General features: G+C 39.9%; 1 protein-coding gene across 4 annotated transcripts in view; it reads left to right on the top strand.

The window, feature by feature from the left end:
* The window catches only part of WDR26 (WD repeat domain 26), a gene marked incomplete at its 5' end in the record, with an annotated part of 41,603 nt that overhangs the window by 1,813 nt on the left and 18,447 nt on the right, over positions 1 to 21,343 (top strand). For 3 of the 4 annotated variants that reach the window (XR_014781409.1, XM_084793860.1, XM_084793862.1), the window contains 7 exons: positions 261 to 360; positions 461 to 565; positions 6,228 to 6,364; positions 9,868 to 9,965; positions 10,963 to 11,119; positions 15,034 to 15,172; positions 20,228 to 20,368. Coding sequence is in view for 3 of the 4 variants with exons in the window: in XM_084793860.1 (XP_084649986.1) it covers positions 261 to 360; positions 461 to 565; positions 6,228 to 6,364; positions 9,868 to 9,965; positions 10,963 to 11,119; positions 15,034 to 15,172; positions 20,228 to 20,368 (877 nt within the window). The remainder of the gene's footprint in view (positions 1 to 260; positions 361 to 460; positions 566 to 6,227; positions 6,365 to 9,867; positions 9,966 to 10,962; positions 11,120 to 15,033; positions 15,173 to 20,227; positions 20,369 to 21,343) is intronic. The other variant, XM_084793861.1, reaches the window with a different exon arrangement.

Genomic DNA, 21,343 nt, shown 5'->3' on the forward strand with positions numbered 1-21,343 from the left:
TCCTAGTTTTATTTGATCAGTGCTTAGAGCACATTTTTAGAAGATGTATGCTGAAACATTAAATGGCAAAAGTAAGAAAAACTTTCCTGGTTTTGATAAAGGTTTTTTAACTTTAAATGTAGGTGGCATTTTCAATCCTTTACTTAACAAAGGGTTTTAAAGCTATTTTTCTTCTTCATGAAGTTGTAGACGTTAGCTTGTTAGGAAGAGTAAGTCCCTAAAGTTGGTCAGGTCTTTTTCACACTGTATCTCTCCTGCAGCCAGACTGTTGATCTCCTCATGCAAGAGTCAGGATGTCGTTTAGAGCATCCTTCTGCTACCAAATTCCGAAATCATGTCATGGAAGGAGACTGGGATAAGGTAAAGTAGGGCATAGAGCTGTGTGGCTGATGCTAAAGTTATGTATTTGATGGGAATTGTGTGACATGTTTGTTTTTCTTTTATACCATTTTTTTTGCAGGCAGAAAATGACCTGAATGAATTAAAGCCTTTAGTGCATTCTCCTCATGCTATTGTGGTAAGAGGCGCACTTGAAATCTCTCAAACGTTGTTGGGAATAATTGTGGTAAATACACTTTTGTTCTTAGTTTCACATTTATGCTTATTTTAGGATATTGATAACTATAGGCATCTGATCTTAAGAGGCTTGAAAGTAAATTTTATATAATTTATAAATAAATGAGTTGTTTATGGTTGTAAGCTAGGAACTTTAAATATTTTAAGTTAAGCTTAGTAAATTTGTCGTTTGAAACAATTCATAATTGAAGGTTTATAAAAATTTAAAGATCTTCTGCTTTTTGTGCTGTTGATAGCCTTATATTGATAGGGTCAAGGATAAATTATACTTTTATATTACTCAAAATACTAGTGTGTTAAAGAGAAAATATGCTTGGGTGTATATACCATACAGTCTGGAGAAGCTGGTACATTATTTCTTTGATCATTGGAATTACATAGTTAAGCCAAATTATTACTGTTGGTATTCCCAACATTTTCTTTTATTCAAGTTATATAAATTGACAAGTGTCAAAGTTGGTGTAGTATGTGTCACTTTGGGAGGTTTAGGCTCAGATATGACTGTTGGGTTCTAATTACCAGTCCTTATTTTCTTGGCAGGATCAGCTTAATAGTTTACCCTGGTATCCTCTTTCATAAATCCTTGTGAATTTGTTTTGTTTTTTATGCTGGTGGGTTTTAATTCTTCAGGGAGGGGCACATGGTTTTTTTAAGTGCCAGTGTTTGGGAAGCATGAAGAGCAGGCTGCAAGCTTGTGAACTTCTAGCTGATTCTCTTATTGTCTAAAGCAGTTTCCTGTCTGTGGGGGGAGGGAAAGACGGGAATAGGAAGTGAAGTAGGGAAGGCAGCTGGTGTTAAGTATTAGTAAGTCACCAGTAACTGTTTGCTTCTTTTTTAACCTTTTTTTACCTTTGTCTATAAACTTAATAGTCATGTTTTTTTTTTCCTCTTTTAAAAAAACTTTGTAACAGATTACTTTCAATTCTTCTTATGTGATTCTGTACAGTAATATACTCTTAGAAAGTGGGCTTCAGGCAAATAAAGGTCTGAAGAAGCATGACAAACGTGAGCTTAGTTAAATTCATGATTCTGTTCTTTCAACAAATACCTAAAGTATTAGAAATTTAAAGGGCTATCAAGTCAAATGATTTAACTTAACGAATAAACAACTCCATAGTTAAAGTGAGCTAAAGTAACTAAGCATCCGTAGTTGAAAGGATTACTTTTTTTTTTCCCCAGGAAATAAAGAGTGTCCTTTATTTGGTATGTCTGGGGCTTAAAACCTGAGTATATTTTAATTGGACAGTTTTTCACAAGTTTTTAGCTCAGAGTGAATGAGCTCAAAATAAGAATTGGCCAAAATAAGAAGTGGCATTTATTTGTGGCTATAAAGAAATTATTTGTGGAGTATTTTGATGTGATTTCTTGGATATGTTTTCATTTTTTAAGTTTATCCAAATTGTATCTGTATTCTAGTGGTGAAAATTTTAATGGACTAGAGCTGGGTGTGGTGGCGCACGGCTTTAATCCCAGCACTCGGGAGGCGGAGGCAGGCAGATCACTGTGAGTTCAAGGCCAGCCTGGTCTACAAAGCGAGTCCAGGACAGCCAGGGCTACACAGAGAGACCCTGTCTCAAAAAACAAAAACAAAAACAAACAAACAAAAATTCAATAGACTCACTTCTTTTAAATTTTGACTTATAGTAATTTGAGACTTCTGCTTAGATTTAGATTATGACTCATTAGAAACATGTAAATTGGAGAAAGGTAGTTATAGATAATAAGGAAGAATCCTTTCTTTTTACAGCCTGTTCAGTCTATAGGACATTCTAGGATCTAATAAAAGATGAAGATTAAATCTCTGGCTGAGCCTCACACCATCAAACTGTTTAGGTATTTATACAAAGAAAGGGGTCCGACTTTTTTCTCCCTTAAGCATTGATGAGTCAATTGCTTTAAATATTCAGGTCAGCATTTTTTGGAGCCTCTCCTTACCTTTCGGATATCGTTTATTCCTTCCCAACTTCATTACTAGAAGATCATTTACTATATGTTGCAATTTGTAGTGATATCTTAGGCAGCCTTGGGTTTTACCACTCCCAGACACCTAGTGACATAGTCTTAAACTGCATGTTGTCCGTTATTATTTCCAGTGATGGGAATTGAAGCCAGAGCCTTGTCTGGGTTAGCTGGGCCTCTGATACTGAGCTACCTCCCTAGCCTTAAGGCTGAGCTTAGGGTGTGTGTGTGTCTGTGTGTCTGTGTGTCTGTGTGGTTTTTGTTTGTTTGGTTTTTGTCGTGTCCCCACCCCCCACCCCCCCAGACAGGATTTCAGCTCTGGCTGTCTTGGAACTCTGTAGACCACAGAGTGCCTCCTAAGTGGTGGGATTAAAGGTGTGTGCCACCACCGCCCAGTTTGAACTTAGTTTTTTAAGCCTGACTGTTTTACTGATGTAATTTACGCTCCTCATTCTCTCCCTGTTCCCCACACTTTAAGATGGTTTCCAGGCAAATGATACTCAGAATAGCAGGTGTTCTGGGTTTTTTGGATGCTAAAGTCACGAATCAGCATTTCTAGTTTGAGTTGATATGCTTAGCCATGTCTGAGATATCTAGATGGGCACTTGATAATACCAGAAAATTGCTGTACGTTTACAAAGTCTCTTTTTTTAATGTAAAAGAAATTATCTTAACAATAATGGACAAATATTGACTTGACATACAAAGATTAACTCATAAAGTCAAGTAAGAGCTTTGAGAGCCATAACTTAAATATATTCCCCTTTCCTTGGAATCAGGATTTAATTGGCAAATTTGCTTATAGCATTATTCTAGAGTTAAAACCATCTCAAAGTAAGGAGATTGTGGTCAATAACTAGGCTCCAGTGTTACAATTCAGTCTGATAATATGGGGAAAAGAATAGTGATTCAGATATCGGGTAAGGTGTGGGAGAGTCCAAGAAGAAATTTCAATTTTAGGTTTTTATTAGATTTTAAAGGAAAGATCAAAATATTGCTGGTCCCAAAGACATTGAAAAACCATCAGAGACCTGAAATGGTCTTATAGAGGTCTAAACGGAACCTGGAAATTTTCTCATCCTTCTTGCCCTCTGGCTTCTTTCAGAAGTTTCTGATCTTTAAAAGAAAGAAAAGAAGATCTCTATCTAAGCAACCCTTAGCATTGCATGATTTTTAACTTTCAGGAGTGAGCATCATTTATATATTAAAAAGGTCTTTATTTTCTTGAGATTATATTCCATTTTTAGCTTTAAATTTAGCAAGGTAAAATAAAATTTCATTGTTACTGTATGCAAGATACTTGAGTTGGATTTCAGATGGGTAAACAATTTTTTTCTCAACAAGCTCTCTAGCTGTGTTTGTCTAGCAGCACATTAGCTGTATGCGCTAGGCCAAGCTTTGATACCCATTTGAGGGTGTTCATTGTCTTAATTTGGATGAAATGACTCACAAAAACGTTCTTGTACTGCTTTTATAGCATTCTCTGTATATACATAAATATGTGTTTGCTTTGCTCAAAGGTTTAGTCTGCCTTCCTTTTATATCCTGTCCCATCTTTGCCCCATAGAATACAATAACATGTCTGCCAGGAAGGAAGAAACAGGATTTGGGCACTGTCCCTGTGCACACTGCTACACACACTGAGTTGAGGGAGGGAGAGGGTATAGGACCTTCTGATTGATTAATAATAAATTGTCAAAGACTTGGCTCAGAATTAAAAAGGAAAAATGTTTCCCAAATTCCCAATGCTGAGAAAATTTAGTGAGGAAATGAAATCCATGCATGTGGTATTGTTTGAATTAAAAATACACTAAATTAATGAAACCATCAACAGTGTGCTGATAACATAGAAGAAACTTCATTTTGTAAAGTTAAATTTTTTTTAGAAGATGGTGACAATAGCCCTCAATAACTTGAAGTATAAGGGTCTCCCCTTTTTATAAGTTTTTTTTTTTACTTTATAAATTAAAATTTGAGAGTCTTATCACCTTCTGAACTTCAAAGTATTTTTCATTTGACATATAAAAATAAGCTTAAGGATACATATCCACTTGCTTTTTAAAGCATTTTGGTAGTCTGTTTTTGAAACGTGGATTAGTCTAACTTTATGTGTTAAGTTGGTAAGTGCAATTTTCTTAGTAGTTACAGGAAGTCATCACAGTTTAAAAGGTTTTTTGTTTGTTTGGTTTTGGGGGTGTGTGTGAGAGTGTGTGTGTGTGTGTGTGTGTGTGTGTGTGTGTGTGTGTGTGTGTGACCTAAAGCTTTAAGATTAGGTTACAAACCTAAGGAAGGTGTTTCACAGTGGATGTGTTTAAATAGTTTCCTGGTCTGCATAAGAGAGTTTTTGTTTTCTCTAAAAATGACTTTTGATATGTGTCAGGTGAAGATTTATTAAATAAACTTGTATTTGAGAAACAATAGAATAAGCCAAATAATTTATATCTTCTAGATACTGCTTAATATAAAATCTTATAAAGCAGTTTGTTATACTCAATTCTGTTGTTACATGGTAATTTCTGTACAGCATTTTGTAGCAACTTAGGTTTTTTTTAAGTGGACTTAGCTCTTGCACTTCTGACTGTGATGAACAGTCGCTCTCTGCTTGTGAGAGGCTTCTTCCAAACAGTGCTCCTCAGTTAGGTTTAAAGGTTAAAGGACACTCTACATGGAACAGAGGTATTGCTCTCGTCTGACAAGAACTGCTAGGCTTGGGATTCATCATTTTCATATCTAGAGTAAGATGCTAATGTGACCTTAAAAATATGAAAGCCAAAATTTTCCCTTTGGAAAAAATGAGAAAGTGTCTCCTAACTGAAAAGTTATATCCTTGTAGGCAAAGAAGGACTGATACTTACCTGTGTTTTGTTGCTAAACACATTAGTAAACAGATTATTACAGATACAGACTTAGTAGATACTGAATGGTCCTAAAGGCCATTAAATCCAGCTTTCTGATGTCAGTGAGCTTGTGCTCGCCCATGTTAGTGACAGGATCTCCAAACTTTTGCAGACCAACCCGTAGTGCGCATCTGTTAGAAAGTCCCAAGTCTGGTGCTTTCTTTCACATGTCTCCCCAGTGACTTCAGTTCGGCCTTCCAGTCCTTAGTTTCTCTTTCACATTGTGACTTTTTTGTTTTGGGGGGGGGGTTCTTGGGTTTGTTGTTGTTGTTTTTTTGTTGTTTTTTTTTTAACTGTTGTTTTTTGTGGTGCTAGACTCAAATTCAGATCTCTCCGCACTCTGCAGGTGCTATTTCACTGAGGTAGCCCCCTGCTACATCATGGCTTTCAAATACCTGCCGTTAACGGGGATTTTTTTTTTTACCAGTCTTTTCAAAGCTGCTAAGACTGCTCTTAATACAGTAGAAATTTTGAAAAGCAAATTCGGAATTCTTTAATTAGTTTTAAATGTTGATACATAAAATTGTAAGGAAGTGTAAGAGCAGATGATGCCTCCGTCGGTAATGACCTGGACTGAAGGGTTATTCATTCAAAGAGTTTTATTGATGTGTAGACTTGAGCAGTCATATTTAACCTACTGTGACTCATAAACCAGAATATTTGAGTCATCTTGAAGCTTTATAAAATTATTTTCAGAAGGCATAGTAGATGGTTTCTACTGTTCTGTTTAGGCACAAACGTTTTCTGAAACTTCCATCAACTTTTTCCCCTGACTGCTGCTTTCTGTCATGTCAGAGGATGAAGTTTCTGCTGCTGCAGCAGAAGTACCTGGAATACCTGGAGGACGGCAAGGTCCTGGAGGCGCTGCAGGTGCTGCGCTGCGAGCTGACACCGCTGAAATACAACACAGAGCGCATTCACGTTCTTAGTGGGTAAGGAGTGGAGTTCTTAGACTGGAGACTCATGAGGGGGCTCTTATTTTATAAAAGTTTTTGATTGGGTATATTTCATTAACTTTGTTTCTGAGATAGAAAAGACCTGGAAGCCAGGTGTGGTGGTGCATGCCTTTAATCCCAGCACTCAAGGAGGCAGAGGCAGGCGGATGTCTGTGAGTTTGAGACTAGCCTGGTCTACAAAGTGAGTCCAAGACAGCCAAGACTACACAGAGAAACCCCGTCTCAAAAAAACGAAACAACAAAAAAGAAAGTACTTGGATATTGCTAAATCTTAGTACTGGATACATTCACTTACGTGTGCACAACCTCTTTAGCTATTTATATTAAGATCTGATATACTTAAGTTAGGTGAAAAGGAGAACTCCATATAGCCAATGAGATACTATTTCAAAATCTTCTCAAAGAGGAAAAAAAAAAAAGAAAAAAAAAAAAGAAAAACCCAGACCTCGTGACTTTGGATTACGAGAGCGTTAAAGGGCAAACATATAAGTGCTCTACATACAAAACCATCAGTCACTTACCTGTGGGCGGAGCCTTTAGTTTTCTGTTGTATTTTAAAATTTTGAGGCATGGTCTCATTACATAGCCTTGGCTAGCCTGAAACTTGCAATGTAGACTAGGCTGGCCTAAAATTCATAAGAGAGATGCCTGCCGTTGCCATCCTAGTGCTAGGATTAAAGATGTATGCTGTCTTGTTTGGCTCCTTTTCCTTTTATTAATTGACCTCATTCTTTGCTGTGCCTGTAGTGCTGGATGCTAATGCTGGTGCTGCTTTTTTTGTTTTTTTGTAGTTTGTTTTTTTTTTTTTTGTTTTGTTTTTTCAAGATAGAGTTTCTCTGTATAGCCTTAGCTCACTTTGTAGACAAAGCTGGCCTCAAACTCACAGAGATCTGCCTGCCTCTGCCTCCCTGAGTGCTCGGACTAGCCTCTTTGTTTTGTTTTGTTTTTGATTCAGTGGCTCACTGTGTGGCCCTGCAGCCCCGGTAGTCACTACCCAGACTATGCTGGCCTTGAACTCACAGATCTGGACATTCTGGTGATTCTCACACGTACCCTACCTAGCTAGTAGCTTATCTGATACTCTCCATTTGGATTTCTAGTAGGCATGTCCAGCCCAAACGTCCTGTTTTCAGACCAGTTCTTGTCTGTTGTTGTTTTTTTCTTCATGGTCACAGCAGCTGGAGTATGTCTGATGTAATAAAAGTGATATGGGTCATGTTAAAAGACTTCTAGATTTTTTTTTGGTGTTTTTTGTTTGTTTGCTTTGTTTTGTTTTGTTTTGTTTTCGAGACAGGGTTTCTCTGTGTAGCCCTGGCTGTCCTGGACTCTTTGTAGATCGGGCTGACCTCGCCTCCTGAGTGCTGGGATTAAGGGTGTGTGCCACCGCGTCCGGCTAGATTTTTTTTAAATCACTTTACATCCAGATTACAGCCCCTCTTTCCCCTCCTCTCAGCCCCACCCTCCCTCCTCTTCCCCACCTTCCCTCCCCTACTCCTTAGAAAAGGGGAACCTGTCCCCCAATCCACCCAGCGCACCAAGCAGGCCTGTTCTTTGTATTTGGACAGTCTCCTTAAGCTCCCCTGGCTACCTCAGCTTTTGGAGCAGCTTGGGTTGTAGGCCACCACATGTCAGTTTTGCAAAATTTAAAAGTAAACAATTTCCCCCACTTAGCTACTGACATTAAATTCTCCCAGAACATTTTTTTGTCTTCCACTTATTTTATGTCATTTACATGAGAGGTCAGAAGACAGCTTGTGTGAGTCACCTCCAGCCTACGGGTTCCAGGAATCACACTCAGATTGGTAGGCAGCCTCCTTTAAGAGAGCCTTGACCCTCTCACTGGCTCCCCAAAATTATTTTAAAAACAAAGTATTCATAGTATCCAGTTTCTCTTGGGCAGGGGTTGGCCTGTTCAATATAATTACACTTTCTAAAAGTTTTTCATTAACAGAAATGATAAATCCATACTAAATAGCAGGGGACAAGAGATTCTATTATTTACTTAGACTTTCTTACTTTTCTTTTTTCTTTTTCTTTTTTCTTTTTTCTTTTTTTTTTTTTCTCAAGGAGCTTTTATTCAAGCTTGAGCCCATACTCCTTTTTTTTTTTCCGTCTCGAGACAGGGTCTCTCTGTGTATCCTTGGCTGTCCTGGAATCACTTTGTAGACCAGGCTGACTTTGAACTCACAGCGATCCACCAGCCTCTGCCTCCCAAGTGCTGGGATTAAAGGTGTGCGCCACCTTTCTTACTTTTCGAGTTAAGGAGAGGAGGAGCAATGACCCTGGTATCTGAGAAGCGCGCTGAGCCTTGCCTGTGCAGCAGGGGGCAGACGGAGCACTTGGGTTAGTTACCCCTCACTACTTGAGTGTCCTTTGTACAAGTGGTATGCTTGGCAGACGCCAGGCAGTGCACCCAGGAGAGTTACTTGCCCCATCTCAGCTGCATTGTTTGAATAAAGGCCTTCAGTTCTTTCACTCACTCCTGCTCCCCTGATAAAAGCTAGGCGGGAGGTGTGCTCTTTCTAGGGCCGTATATACAATTGCCCAGGTCAGGAACGCCTGCCTTTGTAGCGCCATCTGCACATAGTGAGGAGCAACGCTGCCTGGCTTTCTGTGTGCTTGAGTTCAGGTCCTCATGCAAAGCCAGTGCTCTTGCCCACCGACCCACCTTCCAGCCCCTGCGTTGTTTGTTTTTTTCTTTTAGTACTTGCTGTAGAGAAGCTGGGAAGTTAGCTCAGGGTAAAGAGCAAGGTCTGTAGCCAGCCTGCTGGGTTGATGTCTTGCCTACCTCCTCTCAAGACTACCTCCTGAGCTTGCTGTGTCTGTCTCCTCATTTATGGAATTAGCATCACAGTGCTTGTGGGCATTTGGTGAAGCATGTGCTGAGAATTTAGAATGGGACCCAGCACAGAGTGAGCTACATACATAGCAGTAGATGGGAGCACTCTTTAATTGAAAGGGCAGTATTAGCTAGTTAGGTAATAGCATACTACCTTTTAATATTTTTGGTTTTGTTCTTCAAGACAGGGTTTCTCCATGTAGCTTTGACTGTTCTGTATTTTGTAGACCAGGTCTCTGCCTCTGCCTCCCCAAGGGCTAGGATTACAGGTGTGCACCACCACACCTGTATCCATTTTATTTTATTTTATTTTATTTTATTTTTGTTTTTGAAGACAGGGTTTCCCTGTGTAGCCTTGACTACCCTGGGCTTGCCTTGTAAACTAGGCTGGCCTAGAACTCACTGAGATCCACCTACCTCTGCCTCCTGAATGCTGGGATTAAAGGCCTGTGCTACCATGCCTGACTCCTTTTAATAATTTATGAAGGTACTAGATTTTATTATGAATAAGTGGAGTTCACTGTAAAAATGTTCTTCTTGATTTGTATAACCAAGAACTTGGTTGTGAAAATACAATCAACTGTTTTTCAATTATATTCCAAAGAAAAGGGTTTGAGGTTTGTTGCCTATTCTGTTACAGGTATCTGATGTGTAGCCACGCGGAAGACCTCCGGGCCAAAGCTGAGTGGGAAGGCAAAGGGACAGCTTCCCGGTCCAAACTACTGGACAAGCTTCAGAGTAAGAGTCATTTTAATGTTGATTTCCTCTAGGTTAGAAGTAGGCACTGGAGATCAAATAGCAAGCTTGTACTCAGTCATACTTTTTACTGGGTGTTGTTAGAAGAAGAGAAACCCAATTACAGAGCCCTTTAAAGCAAAAATGTTCACACTCACCAGATGTAAGCCCCTGGAGTCAGTGAGAAGGCGCTGGTCTCAGCATCCTCCTTGTGATGCTCTCAAGGTTTCCTATGGAAGAAAAAAGTACTATGTTCTTAGAACAGTATGTGGACCACAGCTTCACATCATATAAGCATTATGCAGTTTTTGTTTTTTCTTTAGTAGTGTCTGGATTTCTTTAGGTAAATTCTTTTGTTCTTTTTTTTTTTTTTTTAATCTTTTCCAACTGTTAAGTCACTTTTAAGTAGTGCTGGGGATTTCATTTTTACCATATCTTTATACAAAATATCTCCTTTCTATGCACTTCATGTTATATCATGTTACAGTGAGAGTGAAAATCTCAAGAATCAGAAAATAAGCACTCCATATGCTTTGAGAAATGCACAAGAGAGTTGGAATGTGTTTGTATTGATAGAAAGCACAGTGTGTGAGTTTGGCATTAGTAGTCACTGAAGGCAGCTAGAACTTGGCGAGTCAGTGTTTTGATTATTCTTTGTTAAGTGAAGATTCTTTTCTTCACCTGGTCACCTACTGATGCATAGTCATCATTGCATTTTCTATTACTTTTCCTTTTATTTACTTTCATAGTATTTTTCTGTATGGGGTGTTTTCCCCACCCCCACCCCCCAGAAACTATGTACAAGATACAGCCAGTATATATATATTTCTTTCTAGTGGCAGTTATCACTGTAGCTTTTGACAAATACTCAAAACGTAGCCTTATGTCATCTCCCTAGAGCTTGTTTATGTAAAGGAAACAATATTGAGGTAAAAGGTCTTTACATTTCACACTCTATTATTATTTTTATTTCTCTTTTTTAAAATGTCTTTTATTAAAGCGTATTTACCACCATCAGTGATGCTCCCCCCACGGCGTTTACAGACTCTGCTGCGGCAGGCGGTGGAACTGCAGAGGGATCGGTGCCTGTACCACAATACCAAACTTGACAACAATCTAGATTCTGTGTCTCTACTTATAGATCATGTTTGTAGTAGGTAAGAGGAAATTTTCTTACATTTTCAAATGTGTTAGCCTTTCAAAAATAGAAGTATGAACTTTATCAGAACATTTTCTAGGATTTCTTTGAATTTCTAGATAACAGTTGAATCTTACCATTAAAACCCACAACTGCTACAATTGAAACTTAGTAGAAAACTCATAGAAAAATTCATTTCTAATGTATAAGCCTCTGTTTATGTAGTAAGCCACAGTTGGGAACCGAAACCTAAAAGCTACTCTTTGATGTCATTGGCTGTGGGTTTGGTCACTGTGTTCAACAGTTTATATAATTATGCACCAGATTAATTCTTTGCATATAAAAACCATGGAAATACTTTTCCTTAATGAAAGTTCTGCTTTTTGTAAATGAAGGGCTCTAAAAATGGCTAGACTAACAGGTATTAGCTTGGTGTTTACATTTTCAAACCAGACACATAATTGAACTGGGAGGAATTCAAGCTTCTCTTTTGGTGCTAAGAGTATTTTTTAGCCAGGCAGAGTGGCATATGCCCTTAATCCCAGCACTCTAGAGGCAGAGACAGGCAAATCTTCCTTAGTTCAAGGCCAGTGTGGTCTGTAGACAGCCAGGGCTATTACACAGAGAAAACCCTGTCTTGAAAAACAAAACAAAAAAAAGAGAGAGAGAGAAAAAGAAAAAGTATTTTTTAGTAAAAAATTCTTTTCTATTTTAAAGATGCTCTTCAAATTTAAATCAGAACTTTAAATTTATTTTGTTTTGTTTTTTGAAACAGGGTTTCTCTGTGTAGCCTTGGCTGTCTTGGACTTACCTTGTAGACCAGGCTGGCCTCGAACTCAAGTGATCCACCTGCCTCTGCCTCCGAGCGCTGGGATTAAAGGTGTGCGCTACCACACCTGGCAGAACTTTAAATGTAAAATACCAAGATAGAACTTATAAACCCTTTCAAACTCTAGGAAAGAAATGATTTGGTTCTGACCAGACAAAAGCTAAAAGCCAGTAGCTATAGTGCACACACTTTTTTTTTTTTTTTTTGCTGACACTCATTGAAGAATTAGTGGATGAAATTAATTTCATTAATGACGGACAGAAATGTATATGTGAGTCAGTAAGGAAGTTACTTCTGAGTAATGATGGGTATGGCGGCACAGGCCTTTAATCCCAGCACTGCAGAGGCAGGCCGAGTCCAGGACACGGGGAAACACAGAGCAGCCTGTCTTTTAAGGAAAAAAAAAAGGGGGGGGGGGCGTGACTGGAGATGGCTTAGTGGTTAAGAGCACTGCCTGCTCTTCGAAGGACCTGGGTTCAATTCCCTGCACCAACATGGCAGCTCACAATGTCTGTAACTCCAAGATCTGACACCCTCACACCAATGCACATAAAAGTAAATAAAATAAAAAGTAACTTCTGAATAACCATAAAGACTATGCTCTCATCTAGACACTGGTTTAAAAAGGTACTGAGGTGTGTTTAAACCAGGCATTTTACTTTGGTTTTTGTCTTTTGTCAGTGCTGGGAGTAGAACATAGATCTTTCCAAATGCTAGTCAAATGTTCTACCACTGAGCTGCATCCCCAGCTCTACAATTTACCTGTGTATAGTTGTGACGTCAGTCAGCACACTTACAGGAAAAACATGGTTTGAGCTATGGCCTTAAAAACTAGTGATGGTCAGCTGGGTAGTAGTAGCACACACCTTTAATCCCAGCACTGGGGAGGCAGAGGCAGGGGGATCTGTGTGAGTTGGAAGCCAAACTGGTCTACAAAGTGAGTCCAGGACAACACAAAGAAACCCTGTCTTGGGGGGGAGGAGATCAGGCTGGCCTTGAACTCACAGTGATAGGCCAGCCTCTGCTTCTGAGTGCTGGGATTAAAGGCGTGTGCCACCCCCGCCTGGCAGAATAAGTTTTACTTTCGTTTGGTTATGGGTTTTTTGTTGTTGTTTGTTGGGTTTGGTTTGGTTTTTTGAGACAGGGTTTCTCTGCAGAATAAGTTTTTAAAAAAATCAATTTTCTGAGCCGGGCGTGGTGGTGCACACCTTTAATCCCAGCACTTAGGAAGCAGAGGCAGGCGGATCACTGTGAGTTCAAGGCCAGCCTGGTCTACAAAGCGAGTCCAGGACAGCCAAGGTTACAGAGAGAAACCCTGTCTCAAAAAACCCAAAAACAAAACAAAACAAACCCCCACTCCCCCCCAAAAAAACCCCAATTTTCTAAGATTTTTTTTCTTTTTTTTGAAACACCAGTAACTAATGAATCTGTTTTCACTTTATAAGTGTTAATTTTTAGTATAGGATTATTATAAAATATAGATAAAAATTGAATCAGTACTTCCTCAAAGGTAATTTGCTAATCTAAATAAATCTTTTAACTGTGGTCAACTTTAGGCATTACATTTTTTTTTTTTTTGAAATTTTATTCAGTCTTTGAAAAATATTACTTAAAGTTGACATGGAAAGAGTGCAGTCAAGCATAGGTTCAAAGTTTAGTTGAGTTGCTTAACAGTTTTGCTCTTTGAGCCTTGTGAAAATGGGGGTGATAGAATTTCTCTAGTCGTCTCAATTAGTATTCTGGGCGCTGAAGCAATGGCTCAGTAGTTAAGAACGCTTGTTCCTGAGGAGGACTCAGGTTTGGTTCCCAGCACCCATATGGTCAACAGCTGTTCCAGCAGGTCCAGTGCCCTTTTTCGGCTTCTGTAGACAGAGTGCACACAGTGATGCAGAGACACAATATAGATACAGCACCCATAGACAGAAGACAAAAACAAAACTTAAAACAGTTATCTTGTGAAAATCCTTCTGAAGATACAAGTATGCACTAGTTTGGTTCAGATTGAAATAGCAGTTTTTAGTGAAGTAATGTAAAACAAAGTTGCCAGGTATGACCTTGTAAAGCTAACTCAGCCTGTCATGCTGCTGAGCTGACAGTATCCTCCTTCCCTACGCATGGGCCAGCATCAAACTCTTGGCTCAATCAATCTTCCTGCAGAACTTCACACATGCTCATGTGCACACAGGCTCACTATGCTGGCTTCCATTATTTATTGGTAGGGGAAAACAGAAGACGGTTGAGTCTTGTGATGATAAATTTAAAGGGCCACACCTGCCTGCCTATCCATCCAGAACTTGGAAGGCTGAGGCAGGAAGATGAAGAGTTTCACACAAGTCTGGGCTAAAGCAGTAAGAACTAGCTTCAAAATGGGTAGGAGGGTGGAGACATGGCCCAGTGCTTAAGAGAGCACTTGCTGTTCTTGCAGAGAACCTGAGTTTGGTTCCCAGCAATCACACAGTGGCCCAGACTATCAGTAGCTCCAGTTCCAGGAGCCTGACACCCTCTCCTGGCTTCCACAAGGTACATAAGGCATGCATATGATGCACATACACGTATGCAGGCAAACACACATTCCTTGCAGCACTCGGGAGGCAGAGGCAGGCAAATCTCTGTGAGTTCAGGGCCAGCCTGGTCTACAAAAGGGAGTCCAGTATAGCCAGGACTATTGCACAGAGAAACCTGTCTCGAAAAACCTGATTTTACGTGTTTGGAGATGCTGCACCATCCCTCAGTCCTTTTGAATAGTTGATGCCATCCACCTGTAAAGTACGGAGACACAATTCCTGAATAGCAGTTCCGTGATTGCCTTAGTCTGACCAAGTAGTCTTCACAAGGCAGGCAAAAGTAAGCTTTAGGTTGAAGGAGATTTTATATACAGATGTTCTCTAGAGTTGGCTTGAACAAAAAGTACCTGGTGTCATGGTGTTTTGTTTTTCAATGTACCAAAATAAATTTGATTCTGAAGGTTGTAAATGTGTTCATATTTATACTTGAGGTTTATGGTATGATCTCCATAAGGAGTTCTCTGGTTTGTTAAATGCCCTTCTCATTATTGCTAAAATGTACTTTGAAAAAGTAATTGTGTGTGAATTTGTTTGTTTTAGGAGGCAGTTCCCCTGTTACACTCAGCAAATACTTACGGAGCATTGTAATGAAGTATGGTTCTGTAAATTCTCTAATGATGGCACTAAACTAGCAACAGGATCAAAGGATACCACAGTTATCATATGGCAAGTTGACCCGGTATGTATTCCTGTATGAGTCCGTAGATTGCAAACGGTGATAATTTTTTACATTTAATTATTTTATTGTGTGTGTTGGCAGCATATGTGTATGTGCATCATGTGTGTGCCTTGCCTGTACAGGCCTGAAGAATGCATCTGATCCAAGTTATAGATGCCTGTGAGCCACTGTGTAGATGCCAGCAATTAAACTCAGGTCTACAAGAGCGACAGAGGGCCGAGCCATCTCTCCAGCCCTAAAGGGGGATATTTTTGAATCTTAACTCCCGGGTCCCTTTTCTAGGGGGTGAGGGAAGGGGTTCTGAGACAGGCTTCTCTGTGTATCTCTGGCCCTCTATAGACCAGGCTGGCCTTGAACTCAGACCTCCCTACCTCTGCCTTCTGAATCCCAGGATTAAGGGCATGTGCCTCCACCACCCAGCTGCTTACCTATTTTCAGTATACATATGTATAAGTAGTGGTCCTTCGCAAATGCAGTTTTGGTCTGGTTTGGACCTGTTTCTTCCCTCTTCCTTCCTCTATCTGAACACTGGGCAGATAGAGATGTATCATCATGCCTGACCAGGCTGGCCACTTTTCTCTATATTTTTTCCTTTATATGTACACACACACACACACACACACATATACACACACAAACGTGTGTGTGTGTTTGTACATTAACATTATCCTAGTTGTTCAGTGTTAAATACTAGAGAGTATGCTAAGTTGGTGTGCATTGTTTAATTATCTGAGTGACTTGGAGGTGCTAAAATATAATCGAGTTAAGATGAAGAGACTGAGGTAACAGTGTTCAGCACTGAGTATGGTTTGTGCATCTCATGTGCAGTCTTCTTTAGTTTTCCCCCAATGATAATATTTGAAAATTATTACATAGGGATTTTAAGTGCTAAGTTTTCTAAGAATTGTCTTTATTACTAGGTAACCACCAGATCTGTAGAAATAAGTGTGTCTATTTCTTTTAACAAATCAAGCAGTTTTGTCCTTAGTTAAAAAGAACGTGCTTCCAAATAGGCTGAGGAGCTACACTTGTTTTAGGAGTCATTCACCTGAGATCTAAAGTAAATAAAACTTGCTTTAAAGCTAAAATACAGGTTTTGGCCCTTGATAAATATATTAGCAGCCCACCCACCCCCAGTTTATTTTGTGTTAAACAACAGATTAAACAGTCTTAGAGATAAGACTGCTTAGTGGCTGCCAGCCTGGGGACCTGATTTTGCTCTCTGGGACTTACACAAAGGTGGAAGGAGAACTGACTCCACACAAGTGTCTGCACATATAACACAACAAATACTTGATTTATTTTGTTTTTTTGTTTTTTGTTTTTTTGTTTTTTTCCAACACCAGGCTAGCCTGCTTCTGCCTCTGAGTGCTGGGATTACAGGTGTGTACTACCATGCCTGGCCTTTACGGAAATCTTTTTAAGATTTATTTATTTATTACTGTGTATACAGTGTTTCTCCTGCATGTCAAAAGAGGGCATCAGATCACATTATAGATGGTTGTGAGCCACCATGTGGTTGCTGGGAATTGAACTCAGGACCTTTGGAAGAGGAGCTAGTGCTCTTATGTGCTCTGAGCCATCTCTCCAGCCCCCAGAAATCTTTTAACAGTTTTATATAAGGAATGAATCACTGATTCCAACTGACCCAGAAACAAGCACATGCTATCAAGTAATTTCCATATGATGATTCAAACATTTATGGTAGATACTTACTTTATGAGGGCACTTTTCATCCTGTTTCAGCAAATGGTTATCATAGCTTACATATACACGCATTACTTTGGGTCTGGGCATGAAAGAGCATATAACTTAAAATTGCAGCTGTTTATTTGGTTAGGTTGGGAAATTCAAGACAAGGCAAGTAAGGTTGGTTGTTTACACTGTCCCCCCCCCTTTTTTTTATTTTTATTTTTTTTGTTGTTGTTGTTCTCATTTTATTTATTTATTTATTTTTGGTTTTTCCAGACAGGGTTTCTCTGTGTAGCCTTGGCTGTCCTGGACTCATTTTGTAGACCAGGCTGGCCTCGAACTCAGAGATCCACCTGCCTCTGCCTCCCAAATGCCTGGGATTAAAGGCGTGCGCCACCAGTACCGGCTTCTTATTTTGTTTTTCAACGTAGGGTCTGCCTATGTAGCCGTGGCTGGCTTCAAACTCATAGACCCACCCGCCTCTACCTCAGGAGTGATGGGATTAAAGGTGTGCACCACCGTACTAGACTACATTGTTTTCTTAAAGGCAGGTTAAACAGACTGGGTACCCAGTAAACTTGCAGTTGTGAGTGACCTCAAGGTGTATTACTAACTTGAGCTGTGAAGTCCAGCAGAAGTTCCAATTCTGCAGAATGTAAGAGATGAGATAGCTTTATAATAATTCATTACCATAGTTACTAAGAGACCCTGTGCAGCTTTATTATTCAAAATGGAAGAAATCCGGGGACGGGTGGTGGCACAGGCTTTTAATCCCAGCACTCTGGAAGCTGAGGCAAGCAGATCTCTGAGTTTAAGGCCAGCCTGGTCTTCAGAGTGATTTCCAGTATAGGACAGCCAGGGCTACACAGAGAAAACCTTGTCTTAAAACAAGCCAAAAAAAGAAGGAAATACTGAGTTTCAGGGAGTGGTTATCCAAGACCTTGCTTCTGTCCATGGAACCTTTCTTATAAAACAACTAGTTTTCTAGATAAGTATTTCTAAAGGAATTTATTGCCAATTTAGAAGCAAATCTCTGTGTTCATGTGGAGTACTATTTTTGTCCAGATTTTGTTCTTTAGTCAGAAAAGACTATGCAAGCCAGTTTGACCTACTGTGGCTCTGATTCAGATACTTGATGGCTCTGTTGTTAAGTGTCTCATTTCTCAAGCTCCTGGATTGGACTATACTGTCAGGAAAGAGAGGTTCAGGGTCCTGTGAATAAACAACAGAGTCGGAAATCCCCTTCACAGCTACAGTTCTGGAGCCAGGAGATAGCAGTCTGGTTTCGGCCCTGTTTCTAGTTGCGTTATAGCTCATCACTAGTGGACTGTACTTATTCTAGGCTTAAAATTAGGCTCTGAAAATTAGTTCTGACAGGTGGAAGGGCAGGTTGTTTTGTGTTTGTGTAACTGCTTGGTTAGCTTATTTGTTTCTTGGGTCTTTTCCTTCTGGTTCTTCATCAGCATTGTTGTTCCCACCCTCTCTCCCTAAAGCTTAGTATTTTATTAGCTATTCCCTAGGTTGGCCTTTTCAAAATGACTTCGCCCATTGTGTAAAGTCAAATTGTTACTGTGAAATAACCATGTTGTTTCTTTGAGTCTTGTTCCTTATACATTTGCACTGTGTAGTTAAGCCTGGAGAGCATAGGCCTTAAAATCAAGGAACACAAATGCAAATTCTCTCCACTGCTACAGAGATAGACTTCTTAATCTTCTTTGGAGTATATTGTTAATAATATGTTGATATCACATTATAGAGGATAAGACTTAATGAGGATTAGGTGAATATTTATGAGTAGGTCTGTTTGGTTTTGGTTTGGTTTTTTGAGACAGGGTCTCTCTGTGTTAGCCTTGACTGTCCTGGACTCCCTTTGTAGACCAGGCTGGCCTCGAACTCACAGCAATCCGCCTGCCTCTGCCTCCCGAGTGCTGGGATTAAAGGCATGCTCCACCACCGCCCAGCTGCGAGTAGTATTGATGTTGGTTTGTTAATGGAAATGTAGTATGATTCAGTCACTTGGAAAAACTGGGCAGTTTTTAAAAACACAAAGAACAAATGATCCAAGAATTCTGCTGTTGTGTAGGGCAGTGGCAATGCACACCTGTAATCCCAGCACTTGGGAGACAGCTGCAGGCAGAGAGAATGAATATGTCCACAGAAAAGTGTATGCTTATTCTTAGCCGTTTAATTTTTTATTTTTGTCATTCCAACACACACACACAGTTTCTCTGTATAGCTGCCCTGGCTATCCTGGAACTCACAGACATCTACCTTCCTTTGTCTCACAAGTGCTGGGATTAAAAGATGTATACCATCACATCCTTCAACATTTTATTCTTAATATTTAAAAAAAAAAAATAGAAACCAAACAAAAAGGTTTTTGTTTTGTTTTATATATGTATACAGTGCTCTGCCTGCATGTACACCTACATGCCAGAAGAGGGCGTTAGATCACATTACAGATGGTTTTGAGCCAGCATGTGGTTGCTGGGAATTGAACTCAGGACCTCTGGAAGAACAGCCAGTGCTCTTAATCTCTGAGTCATCTCTCCAGCCCCCAACAAAAAGATTTTTAAAATGGAATATTACTTAATAAAATTAGATACCCTATGGTATGAATGAATAACGGAGACACTGAAATGAATGAAAGAAGCCAGCTACCAAAGACTGTATCCTGTTTAATTTTGTGTTACATGAAATACCCAGAATAGGCCAGGCGTGGTGGCACATGCCTTTAATCCCAGCACTCGAGAGGCAGAGGCAGGCGGATCGCTGTGAGTTTGAGGCCAGCCTGGTCTACAAAGTGAGTCCAGGACAGCCAAGGCTACACAGAGAAACCGTGCCTTGAAAATAAAAGGGGGGGAAAAAAGCCCAAAATAGACAAATCAACAAAAACAGTAGTGGTTTCTGGGAACTGCACGGAGAGAAATTATTACTAACAAATATGGGGCTTCTTTGGGGGTGAATGTTAAAAATGTTATAAAATTAAACAATGGTAGATGTTTTACAAGACTGGATGTATTCAAACTGTTGAACTATATATACCCTAAGACGACGTATTTTATACTATTCCGTGTCAATGAAGTTATTCAAATCTTTAAAAAGAAGTAGCTTTTTGTTATGCATATTACTTTCACTTCCGAATTTCCTAAGGGCAAAATCTGACAGGTTGGTATTTCTACCTAGTACATTACATGTACAGTAGGTAATAAATAGATGTGAGCAAATCTCTGTGAAGCATGCTGCCTGCGCTTAAGCTTGATTGGCACAGAAACTTAGCAGAATAAGTGAGAATATCTATGTATTCAGTTCTTATTTTAGAAATGGCAGTTAACTGGGTTGTCTTATTTTGTTTTTTTCCAGGATACACATCTGCTAAAACTGCTTAAAACCTTAGAAGGACATGCGTATGGCGTCTCTTATATTGCATGGAGCCCAGACGACAGCTACCTTGTTGCTTGTGGTCCAGATGACTGCTCCGAGCTTTGGCTTTGGAATGTACAAGTGAGCGATTCTACCCTTGGTTTAAGTCCAGCATACTCTTAACACTCAGAGTTGTTAAAAATGTTTTCTTGTTTTGTTTTGCTTCTTGGTTTTTCGAGACAGAGATTCTCTGAGTAGCCTTGGCTGTCCTGGGCTCACAGTGATCTGCCTGCCTCTGCCTCCCTAGTGCTGGGATTAAAGGCGTGCGCCACCACGCCTGGCCTTACGACTTTGTTCTTAACCAACATAGTGGCCCACACCTTGAATCCCAGGAGGCAGAGGCAGGTGGAGCTCCAAAGCCAGTCTCTGTTCTACAGAGCGAGTCCAAGACAGCCAGAGCTACACAGAGAAACCCTGTCTTGGGAAAACAACACAACTTTATTCTTATACAACAGAACCATTTATTGGCCTACTTTAAAATCTATTTATTTTGGTTTCTATATCTCTTCTCCACCCCAACACCAGGTAGGAGAGAAAGAAGGTTAGAGGGGAGAGGGGCAGGGTTCTCCTTGGCTGCTTCCTGCTGGTTAGGGTTACCAGGCTCCTTGGGGCAAGCCCAGTCTTCCTTTCAGTATCCCTCCATCTTCTCATCAAACTTCCTATGTTTAATCCCTAAATATTCAAGCATGCATCCTCAAAAATAACATTATCCTACTAACGTTATTTTATGTGTATAAATGTTTTGCTTGCATGGTATGTATCACACGTGTGCCTGGTACACGGGAGGGTAGATAAAGCATCAGGTCCCTTGGAAATGGAGTTACTGATGCTTGTAAATCACCCTGAGAGGGCTAGGAACCAAACCCCAGTCCTCTGGAAGAACAATAAGTGCTCTGAATGGCTGGGCCATCTTTATTATTTTCCAATACCTAACCCACATCTCATTTTTTCCCAAATTATCTTTTATGCTATTTGTATCAAGTTAGCAATTAACCACTTGTTACGGGGTTAAGGGAGATGGCAAAACACAGAATAAAATAGGACTAAAATAAACCT

The sequence above is a fragment of the Acomys minous genome, assembly GCF_964271855.1.
Source record: "Acomys minous genome assembly, chromosome: 1".
Taxonomy (NCBI): Eukaryota; Metazoa; Chordata; class Mammalia; order Rodentia; family Muridae; genus Acomys; species Acomys minous.